An 11,491-nucleotide genomic window follows, 5' to 3' on the forward strand; every position below is an offset into this window, starting at 1 on the left:
AACTCCAGCTTCAATTAAAGGAACGAAAAATTGTAGCGTTGTCGGGGGGAGTGTTTTTTTATGATGTGCAAAATCAATAAAAAGGCCACGGAGAGGGCACTAGAAATGCAGCCCTGTGCTCCTGAGGACTGCTGATGGCACAGCTGGCATGCAATAAGAATGGAAATACAAAATGCAGTGCTGTGTGCACGGCAGGGCTACGATGGAAGTTCAAGTGCTGGGGGAGGAAAAGCGTTTGTTGTATCCGTAAGATTCAAGGTGGCCCAAATGCAGTGGGGTGAATAGGTCTATATTTATTCCATAATACGAACAGCATGTTGCCAGGGAGCCAGGTAACAGAAAGCAGAGCAGGGCAGAGGTATTAACCAACAGGTTTAACCCAGCAAATGCTATTTCAAAGGTGCCCTGTGGTCCCACTACACTCTAAGCTGAGCTTGGGACCAAAGCAAGTTCCTTGTTGTACTTACAGTTCATTCACCAGGGTGCTGCAGCTGGAGTAATTCTGCCCAGATGTGCTGAGCATGGTCAGCACATGACAGTCAGAGCAGAGGAATAACTTACTCAAGGCTTGTTGCTTCTTTCCAGCTCAGTAACCGCTTGCAGCTAATGATTTCTTGGAATTTGGTACCTTGCATTCTTGGCTAATACTTCTGACGATAGTGTTTGGTCAGGAGACTGGGAACAAGCATTGTTTTAGAAGCACGTGAAATTCCAGCTGTGCTACTCTGGACTGGAGACATGGGGCATGCAGTTTGGTTCATTAGGCTGCTGCTGTCAGACAGTGTTTCAGAGTGGCACTGTTTTCCCAATGCTTATGCAGAGAGGATGGGTCCCCCTGGCACTGTGTACGGTGCCATGACAGCACCACATGAAAAACAAAGCAAAACCAACCACAGACCTGGGCAGGAAATGGTCTGGCTGCCAGGCAAAAAATGTCATGACACATAGCTCCCCACCCCAGTCCCAAACACTTCGCTTTTCCTGCCTGGAATCAAGACGAAAGGTCCAATATTGAAAATGTTCATGACCTAGAAGTCCAAAGGCACACACAGCTCAGGTCACCAAAACCTTTTGTTCACATCTCAACAGCATCACCTTGTTGTTTTGTGGGTTTTTTGCCATAACGAATTTCAATTTCAAAATGACAACTTACTGGAAAACTGGCGCGTTTCATCTCAAAACCACTGCAGTGAAACGTTTTGGCAACTCCAAAGTTTTTCTCCACATTTCTTTGTCATGTTGGAAAATTAATTGCACCCCCCAGAAAGCTTCTGGAAGTGTTGGTGAGTTTCTGCCCACTCTGATGCATGACTTGACCACACTTAACCCCATTACCCTGCCCGTTCTCCTCCCAGAGCTGGGCAATGCGGCTGCTCCTTGCATCCAGCCAGATGGGGAGGGAAGGGCGCGAGACCCTGCACTGGCACTGCTCCATGAGGACCCAGCCAGCAGAAAGATGCAGGGGAACAAGCAGACCTCTGCGTGCCCTCACTGATGAAGAAAATCCCTCCCAGGTGCTGCCACGGTGCCCACACGGTACCTGTTTGGAACCAGCCGTCCGGGGTGAAAGCAGCTTTGGTTTCTGCAGGCCGGTTCCAGTATTCACGAAACACCGTCGGCCCCTTCACCAAGAGCTCCCCTTCCTTGTCTTCGAGGCCGGGGGTCACCTGGGACAAACAAAGAATAAAGGTTTCCTGAGTATCAAGGATTTGTGCCTCTATCACTGTGTGCCCCTGGATTCCCTCTGAAGGCAGGGACGGCCCCCTCCTGCCTTCTGAGAACCGCTCGGTAAATCGTGGTGCTCCCCATCCACCTGCTGTGCCTCTTGCTTCATGCAAGAAGAAGGGACTAAGAACAGAAAGCAGAGCCATCCTGAGTCAGGCCAACAGCCCATCTTGCCCTGTATCCTGGCTCCAACACTGGCAGTAGCAGATAATACAAGTGACTGGTGAGGAGAGGCTGAGGGAACTGGGCTGACTGAGTCTGCAGAAGAGAAGACCGAGGGGGATTGAATAGCAGCCTTCACCTCCCTGCAGTGGGGCTGCAACGAGGATGGAGCTGGACCGTTCTCGGTGGGGACAGATGACAGGACAAGGAGCAATGGGCTCCAGTTGCAGCAAGGGAGCTTGAGTTTGGATATTAGGATAAATACCCTCACTAGGAGGGGGGTGACGCACTGCAACGGGTTACCCGGAGAGGTGGTGGAGTCTCCATCCTTGGAGATTGTTAAGACACGGGTAGACAAAGCCTTGGCTGGGGCTGGCATGATGTAGTTGGGGCTGGTCTTGCTTTGAGCAGGGGTTGGACTAGATGTGACCCTCATTTTCTCTGATTCTATAATCCAGAGGCAGAGCGTGCGAACGGGACACGTCCAGAGTGATCTCCCCACCTGACAAACAAGAAGTTCTGAGATTGCATAAAGCACCACCTGGGAAGGCATCAGCAATGTATTTACAGAGGTCCCGAGACCCATGAACTGCCAAATTGGTGCATCCAGCCTGGCATCCCAGCCCCACGAGCGGCCCAGGGGATCTCCTTCCGGAGACGACAAAATACCCCTGTAATGCTGCAGGGTGAATACAGCCTCGTGGGAAGGGTGAGTCCCTTTCTCCCTGCAGGACGAGGAGGACAGCCCTTGCACCTAATGCAAGGCCGGCATTTTTCCCTCCCAAGTTCTGAAGTGCTTTAGTCTTGCTAAGCTATTTGCCTCAACCGTGCCCCCCAGCAGCCGGTGCTACAGGTTCAATTATACTGTAAACTGCATCCGAAATGCGATTTCTTTTTAATTCTGTGACTCAGAAAACTCAAATGCCACCAACAAAACCTCTCCTGAGTGCCAGAAATCTCTGCACCAGGGCCAGCCAAGATGCGTTCAACTCCCCCGGGTTGACGGCATCTCACCTGGGACCCTGTATCGCGGGCCCCGATGCCCCTGTGTTCTGTGCCTTGGGTGCCCTTGGGATCACTGTGCACAGTGCGGCTTTTATCCGGTTGTGCAGCTGCCCTTCCTGGCCCAGCCTTCTTGTTGAGCGGGGACCAGGGCAGGCGCAGCGCAGTGGCACTGTGGTATCATCTGGGGAAATCCTTCCAAACATAAGCACTGGAGCGCCTTCCCCATCCGGGGCTGCAGGTAGGAATGGAGGGGGCAGGAGGGGATTCCCTGGCCACGCTGGAAGCCTGTTGCATGGACAGATCTGATGCACGGCTCTCAAGTGATCCTTTCCGATGCATCCAGGATTGCTGTGAACAGACCAGGCTCCGGAGAAAGCCGCACTGGTCTCTCCGCGCTGGCACAGCTGCCCAACAGGGAGCTTCTGAAAAGGGCTGGGGAGATAAAGATGACTGGAGAGGGAGGGTTGTGGAGGATACCAACTAAACATCCTGACCCACAGACAGACCGTGCTGGCTGATGCCCTCTGGGGCTGCGTGCCTAGCTGGAACTGCAGCCAGCTTTTCAGGGATAATGTTGTGGGCTGGCAGATGCCTCAGCCTTTGAAATAACAGCTGTGGAGGACCACGGAGGGCAGATGTCCCACTTGGCACTGCCAGCAACCCGCGCCTGGCTTGGGAACAAAGTGTGCCCCCGCTCTCCCAGTGGGACACAGAGGAGCCCCCTCTCTAAGCCAACCGAAGGGAAGGCAGAGCGGTTGCACCCCTGGTGAAAAGCCAGGCAATGCTCAATCTCAGGACAAATGCAGGTAGTGCGCAGCGGGACCCTGGGTTTAATTCACCGGATCAAAGCTGCCGATAGACCTGTGTGCTGAAGGAAAATAAAGCAAGAAGACAACCACAGCTTCTTAAGGCGCAGCAAGCAGCCAGAGGGCCTTTCAGCTCGCTTTTGCAAGCACAGCTGGCTTGCCGGACTAAAACTCACTGCCACACGGCCCTGGCTGGGGAATAAGCAGCATAAATCTCTCCAGTGTGGCTGGCCAGGCTCTGCTGGCAACCTCAGGGGGGCAGAAATAGACCCCTAGTACCTTTCTGCCCACCCAGGGTCCCTTCCAGGTGAGGCAGGTGCCTGGGGGAGAGCAGGCAGACGGGGGGGACACACACTACTGCTGCATGGCAAATGCAGAGGGACCACCTCCCTTCCCAGATTGGTCAATCCATTCTTTTTTAATGAAGGGACCCTGGATTTATTCCAGAAACAATGCAGCCTCCCGGCTGTTATCGTCAAGAAGGGAAGGGCAACGGTGACATTTCTTCCTTCTGCGACCTGCGTGGACAAGCTCTCATTTAGCACCAAGGAGCAGACAGGAAATCTGCAGCGGCAGGAGATGGGGCCTTGGTCAGACCCAGGGCAGTAACCTGTCTGCTCTTTAGCAGGCTGTCATTTCAGAACTGCGAGGACGCCAGTAGATAAAGGCTAAAGGTATGTGAAGGTGCAACTGGAGCACAGGCTAACAGATCCGTGCACAGTGCTAGCACTGCTAACAAGAGCAACAAAGACGTGAAAAATGCAGCGACGGCAGCTCTTGTGGGTTCTGCTCATATACCGTCCACTCGGAACAGGTCTCTAGCAGCTCCCAGGACTAGTATGGATAAGGCACAACAAAGCTGGAAGCACAGCTGGAAGCGATGCAGTATCCAGCATCACATCTGGCAGCCTTTGACTCCCCAGTCCGGAAGACCCAGTGCCCATTTACAGCTGAAGGCAGCCCCGGCATGAGTGCAGAAAGTTCACGCTCATGCCTCAGCAACCATAGGGTGATGACTAAATGGATTTAACACATCCCTTAGGCCACCCGTGAGAACCCTCTCAATGAACAGCCAGGAAGGAGAGATTTCAGGTCACGGGTATTTCTCATGCTACCTTGAGCTAACAGCGATTAGTTTGGGAACTCCATGCACAAGCCTGTGTGTCATGGGCTTCAACTATCCAAGGTCCCTGAAGAAGTGAACTGCAAGCTGGGATGAGGGCTGGTCCTGCTTTGAGCAGGGGATTGGACTAGATGTGACCTCCTGAGGTCCCCTCCAACCTGAATTTTCTGTGACTCTATAAGCCAGAAGACCTGTGAGCTGGAGCTCTGGGAAAGGGTGTGCAAGTAGCTTTGGTGCCTCTGGGGGAGGTGGCGAGAGGGGTTTGGTACTGGTCTGAGGGGCCTGGGACAGCCAGGCCATGAGCTCCCATATCACGAGAGGTAACAGGCAGAGAAGGCAAGGGGAGGTGCGCTGTTGGAGTCTGAGCAGACCATGGGACCCCAACACAGCAACCCAGTGGGCATGTCTACATGTGCATTTACTGTGCAGTAAGTCACTGCACAGTGAGCGGTTATTAGACCGGCATCTACACGTGTAGGTGCTACCGAGCAGTAACACTGTGTGCTCTGACCTGGGAGTAAAGTTATTCCCAAGTCGGAGCGCGCACACAGTGTTACTGCACAGTAAGGTGTCTACATGTGCCTTACTGCGCAGTAACTACTTGGGAGTAAATTTGCTACCTGCAAACTGACTAGGTGGCAAATTTACTCCCAAGTTAGTGTAAGTCGCCATAGCTACTGTGCAGTACAGGTGCACGTGTGTAGATGCACGCCTGTACTGCCAAGTTTTTAATTTTCAGTTATGCACGTGTAGGCGTGCCCAGTGAGTGTCCAGCTGGTGGGGCTTGGCCAGGGATATGGCAGATGTCATGGGCAGGTCGATGACGAAGTCTCTTTTTATCACTCTGTTTTCCTCCCATAAGCGACTCAGTGATGTTGCCCGGAGGAGGACATCTTCCATTCCCTGTCCTAGGCTCCAACCATTAAACGACACAGCTCCTATCCTGCCAACAGAGCATTTCTTTGACTCTAAAACTCCAGCAATGCTTAGGCTACCGTAAAACGATCCCGAATTTCCATGTTCCTTTTATCGACAGTCATAAAAGTCCTGCGCAGACCTCTCGCCGTGCCCTCCAAGGCCAGGTGAACAATCCAGGGCAGGATTCACCTGCCCTCGCCTGTGCCTTGTGTGAATCGAGCTTTGAACAGGCTCCAAATTTCTTGTCATATCAACTCCAATTCTGGCACCGGCTCAACCCACATCTTATCTAGAGCAGAGCTCCCTGGCAGCAGGCACCTCCCCGTCGTGTAATGTAATGATGTTATGGCTGGCTTGCAAACAGTAAAACAGAAAGGCCGTGACGTTATCTTAATAGGATTTTGCTTGCTGAACTCCGGATGTCACTGGCACTGCTCCCTGGCGTCCAAAGCGCATGCAAACCACTTCAGCGCCAGCAGCTCGCGGTGCTTGAAGGCAGCATAAATTAAAATTCAGGGTTCGAGGCACATCTCTGCTACAGCCTCTGATGCTTTCCCAAATGTAGGCGCACACCAGGCTAGCACCGCGCTACATGTTTCCAGCACGAGGCTTGCGCTGCAGCGCTGTGCAGCTCTCCCGCTCCTCCCTCTGTCAAATCTCCAAGGGATCCTTTGTTGATACACCAGATCTAAGTTACAAGCAGCTGTTGAAAGCATCAGATTGCTAATTGCACCGATATCCTATTCTCCAAGTGCCGCGTTTTTAATGCACGTTTCCCCTGCTTTAATGCATTCAAGCCGCGGTAATGAGCAGACACTGCGTGCCCGGGGAAGGTGGGTGTTTGATTGCTTTCTGCTGGAACATGGATTCAGCAAGTTGAGCCAGCCCAGCCGGTGCACAAGATAAGATTCCATTTTCCACGCATGAAAATAAAAGGCTGTAATAAATCCTCTGAAGGGATAAATCCCGGTGATTATAAAACGCATATTTGCAATGCTTCCTTTGTACCTCTTTATTAGCAGGAAGCAGCAGCGACTTGTAAATAGCCGGGAACCCCTGTTAGGCAGGTAGCCCTCGGGCTGGTTCAAAGCCACCATTGGTTTTCCTGCGGTTGCAGAGACCTGCTGCCTCTCTCCTTCGCGAGCTGTGAAGTCAGTCGTGGGCCTTAATGGAATTGGGCCCTTCCATCGGAGGCACCGTGCCTCGCTCCCTGCATGTCCCCAGACAAGAAGGATGCTCCAGCCAGGAGCAAAAGCTGAACTTTGCTTCCATGGGGCTCAGGGGGCATCACCCGCTCTCCCTTCCTGAAGTCCAGGCCCTTTATCCGAAGGTGTAAGATGGTCGGCTGCAGACCAGAAGATCCTCTCTTGGAAGAGAAGATGCAGGAGCTCTTATGAGGCTCTTGAAAGCACGGCTTCTGCAAGTCCACGACCGGATGTCTTCTGCAACTCCCGTCTACATGTAAGGAGGACAGCAGTTGTACCGGGTTAAAATGGGAGGCCTCAGTGGTGCTGGAAGGAGAAGAGGGCACTCCCCCCGGGGGGATGCAGGGAAAACCATGATTCGGTTGCTCATGAAAGCTTGCATAAGCTGCAAGACGCATCTCCACCCTGCCTTTTGCTTGGCTTCAGGCTGACACAGCTAACCACCTCTCCCCACTATCCACTTGCAAAGTTGAGGTGCTTCACAGTTCGGCTATAAAATGTTTTTGGGGCTCAGCGTGGCAACAGCAATTCTGCTCCCCCTTGTCTCCCTCACTACACCTCATGCTTCTTCCACAGCTGCCTCCCTTCACACCCATGGGACCCCCCGTATCCTCGGGTACCGCAGGCTTCCTGTACCAGTGCCAGTCACTCTGGTCTCCAGTCCAGACTCTGCCTCGGCTGTGCAGGGCACCATATTCGTGCCCAGCACAGCACAAGCTTGTGAGAACAGCTCTGGTGGGGCACAGCTGGCTAGCGCATTGCAGCAATGATGTCCTGTGTAAGCCATCCTGTGATCCCTAATCCCACATCCTGGCTTCTCGTGCGCTGATAAGGAAGGTTTCCATGCTCATGCCTAACGTGAGCGTGTTTCACTTACGGATAAGGACATCAGGACAGGGCCGTCGTTCAAGCTGACGCACCTCGTGAACAACAGAGCACGGATGTGTGCCGGAGACAGCGGACCTGCGCTCTGGCCAGTGCAATGCACTGAAACAACGCTCAGCTGTCCTCTTTCACAAAAAATGCCCCAGGTTCTCCCTTGATAAGAGGCAATTACAGACAATTTCCTCTCCAACCACACCGTAAGGAGCATCAGGGTGCTACTGAACAACGACCGAACTCGAATGGCACGAATCGAATACCCATTTGTGCGGATTGGAGCCCTTCAGATGCCAGCTCAGACACCGCAGGGGCAAATTCCTTCCAGCATGAAACCCATCCCATTTAAAGCAGGAAAACCCTTCTGTGACTGCAGAAGAGTTTGCTGTTCAGATGCTGCTGCACAGAAGTAAAATGCTGGGGGGGGGGGGGGTCATCACATTGTATTTGTAAATAAGTGACTACTGGGATCAAAATCCTGACAACCCCCTGCCTTTCCAGCATGTAACAGGGAGAGAAGCTTTGGGGGGTGGGTGACACTTATACAAGTAAATGAGCAATTGCATGAGTCCTTCCACAAATCAGGGCTTTTTTTTTTAAATGTGAAAAGGTAGAAAAATACTTTAAACAGTAAAGAAACAAACAAACCAAAATCCTGAGAGAGCCAAAGTGCCCACCCCGGTGCCTCGCATACTGCATGGCTCTTCAGAACTGGCCACGCAGCACCCTCGACACGCTGTATCACAGAGAGGAGCCATTAGCCATATGCTGCTGCAGGAGAGGACTGTACTTGGGCTGCGATCTCACCCCGAGGAGCCATCACAGCCCTCGCTAGCACAGGCAGAGTAGCCAGCGGCTGCTCCTCTTTTAGTGGCCACTGCTGCACACACGGCTCGATGCCAGAGCGGTGCGTGTCCACAGGGCACGACTTTACGACGCTGTGCTTTATTGAAATGACTTCTCCCCTGTCGCCTCCCTTCCCCTCGCCCCACCGACCACAGAGCTCAGCAGCAGGCAGGGTTTATGCTTCATGCCTCCCCTCCTGTCCACAGCTTGCAGCATTGCTGGACACAATCCTCTATCCTCTCTACAAGGCAATGCACCTCCGTCGTTCAAGATCCCCCAACCAGGAGCTGATGGGCAGAGCATCCCCGGTACGGCACATAACACACCATCACCATCTAACAGCCTCATCCCAGCTTTGCTGCAGAACTGGTCCGCTGTAAGGACCCCTCTCGTAAGCAGGCAGCCAGGACGGGTCTCCATTCCCAGCATCTCCAAAACTCCTCCACAACTCAAGCTTTATTTTATTTTATCCCCTGCATTTATCACCTGGATTTCTGGAAAGGAGTTTTGTGCCCACAAAAAGGGCAGGACAGCCCTATGAACCCCAGGAAAGGCACCTCTCCTGGAAGGGGACACAGACACCAAGCTCACTGGATCCCTGGCCTTGTCTCTTGGGGCCTGAATGGCAGCGGTGATTTCAAGACATGCGCACCTCGCCTCTAGGAAGCAGATTGAGAGTATCACCTCATTTCATAGCAAGCCCCAGTCACCAGCAGACAGTACCTGTAATCTCAACCTACTTGGGCCTGATCTGAGCCAATGTCCTTAGTGGTACAAGGCTCGCAAGCACGTTCCCTGCCTCCCAGGCCAAACTGCTCCCACTAAGCTCCGTGTTTTTGTGCGAGCATCATCATCCCTAGAAGCTCCATGTCCCACAGCAGGCCATTTCACCATTTTGACACACTACAATTTTCCTCATGTTGAAAGAAGGCAGATTTCTGATCCTTGGGGAAATAACACAGAGCAAGGGGGGTGGGAGAAACAAAAACCCCAGAGCCCAGACCGTACTCTACAAGGCCACATCTCACATCTGTTTTTGCAATGTTAACTTTTCATAAAAGGGCTGGGAATAACGCAATCAGTTTCCTTCTCACGCTGGAAAGTTATAAATTTAAAAGGAAAAGGGGAAGCAGAAAGATGGGGCTTTGGATGTTATTCCCAGGAACCAACCCGCACTTGGAACAAAAGCTGTTACACATCTGAGAAGCAAAAGGAGATATATGTGTGTGTGTCTGTGTGTACTTTATATGTTACACACACACATATATAAATGTGTCTATACATACATGTGCGTAATATATGTGTGTGTGTATTTTATGTTAAACACACATATGTATGTGTACACATGCATATACACATATAGATGTATATATGTGAATGTGTGTTATGTGTGTATTTTATCTGTTACATGTGAATATAAATACATCTACGTGTGTAACATAGGTGTGTATGTATATATTGTATATCTGTTACACACATATAATACACATAAGCCTGTACTATATATATAGTACACACATATGTATACACACACACACGTGTATATATATAAAGTGTGTGTGTGTGTGTGTGTGTGTGTGTGTGTGTGTGTGTGTGTGTGCACGCACACATGCAAGAGAGAAAGAGAAGTAGAGATTTTAGGTGCTACAGATCTTTAAAAGTCATCGGACTGATTAAGTCCAGACCCACAGAAAACCACCCCAGTGTGAGAAAGGTCAATCTTTCGTTGCAAATATCTTCTTGATATCTATTAACACTGTAAACAAGAAAAGTAACGTCCACCCTGAAATGCCAGCCGCTCCGCACTCCACAGCTCTCGTCTGCCTTGTTTGGAGGCTTTGGGAGGTAATAACCAAGGCAAGATGTCAGCACGTCTCCCTACTGCCCGTGCTCTGTTCATTAGGGAGATATTCCTGGAGTGCACTCGCACTGCCAGCTTTGCTTTTGTGCGCTGGGGCAGGCAGGAGATTCATTTAACGTCCCACCCTGTTTGCTTTCTACCGGCCTCGCTCACAAGCTGCGGCTGGGAGAATCGCAGAAGTCAGGCTGGAAGGGACCTCCCGAGGTCATCCAACTCGACCCCCCGCCGGAGGCAGGATCAGCCCTGTGCAAGCCGAGAAAGGAGAGCCCAGAGTGCTAGGATGAGTACTCACCATGCGGACCAACGCTGAACACTTTCCCCGTGCTCCCTTGCCTGCCGTGTGCAGAAGACGAGGGCTATCCACTGCCCACCACCTTGTCTGCCAATGAGCTGGGGTATTTGGTGGCTGCTGGCGACTAAAATCTGTGGCAGGGGAAAAGAGGGGGTACAAGCGGTAGCAGCTGACAAGCAGGGGCTCTGCTGATGGAGGTGGGTCTTCTAGCTCATGAAAAGCCCTGTGGTCTGGATCCGGCCCGCAGGCCCAAATCAGCTAGACGCCCCTGTGTTCTGGGGCACAGAGTGGGTTTCTGCAGTGCTGTGCCCTGGACCTTGGGTCCCTTGGCACTGCCACAATGCAAATTTTATTATAATTAATGAGGACCTCTGTGAGGGGCGCTGCTAGAGATCCAGGGAACGGCTAGGCGTGCTCAAATTGGAGAGAAGTGGGGCAGGAAGGCGGCTCCAGAGGTCACGTCTAGTCCAACCCCTGCCTGAGGCAGGATCCGCTCCGTGCAAAACAGCCCAGATAAACCCATCGCTCAAACTTTGTAAAACTGCTGTCAACCCTGACACAACACCAGACATCACACCTGCATGCGGTGTTGCAGCAATGAAGTCCTGTGCAAGTCCCATCACACCCCAACCTGCCACAAGGAAAGTAGGGGGACCATGGCAGCTAACG

At 52.0% G+C, this 11,491-nt stretch overlaps 1 protein-coding gene across 1 annotated transcript in view; it reads right to left on the reverse strand.

Moving 5' to 3' along the window:
• Positions 1-11,491, reverse strand: part of ACSF3 (acyl-CoA synthetase family member 3) — a 112,554-nt gene that overhangs the window by 55,693 nt on the left and 45,370 nt on the right. Inside the window, 1 exon segment of the mRNA XM_019505384.1 lies at positions 1,541-1,667. Coding sequence (XP_019360929.1) covers positions 1,541-1,667 — 127 coding nt within the window.

This window comes from Gavialis gangeticus, unplaced genomic scaffold, assembly GCF_001723915.1.
Source record: "Gavialis gangeticus isolate Ggan-Ray unplaced genomic scaffold, GavGan_comp1, whole genome shotgun sequence".
In the NCBI taxonomy this organism is placed as follows: Eukaryota; Metazoa; Chordata; order Crocodylia; family Gavialidae; genus Gavialis; species Gavialis gangeticus.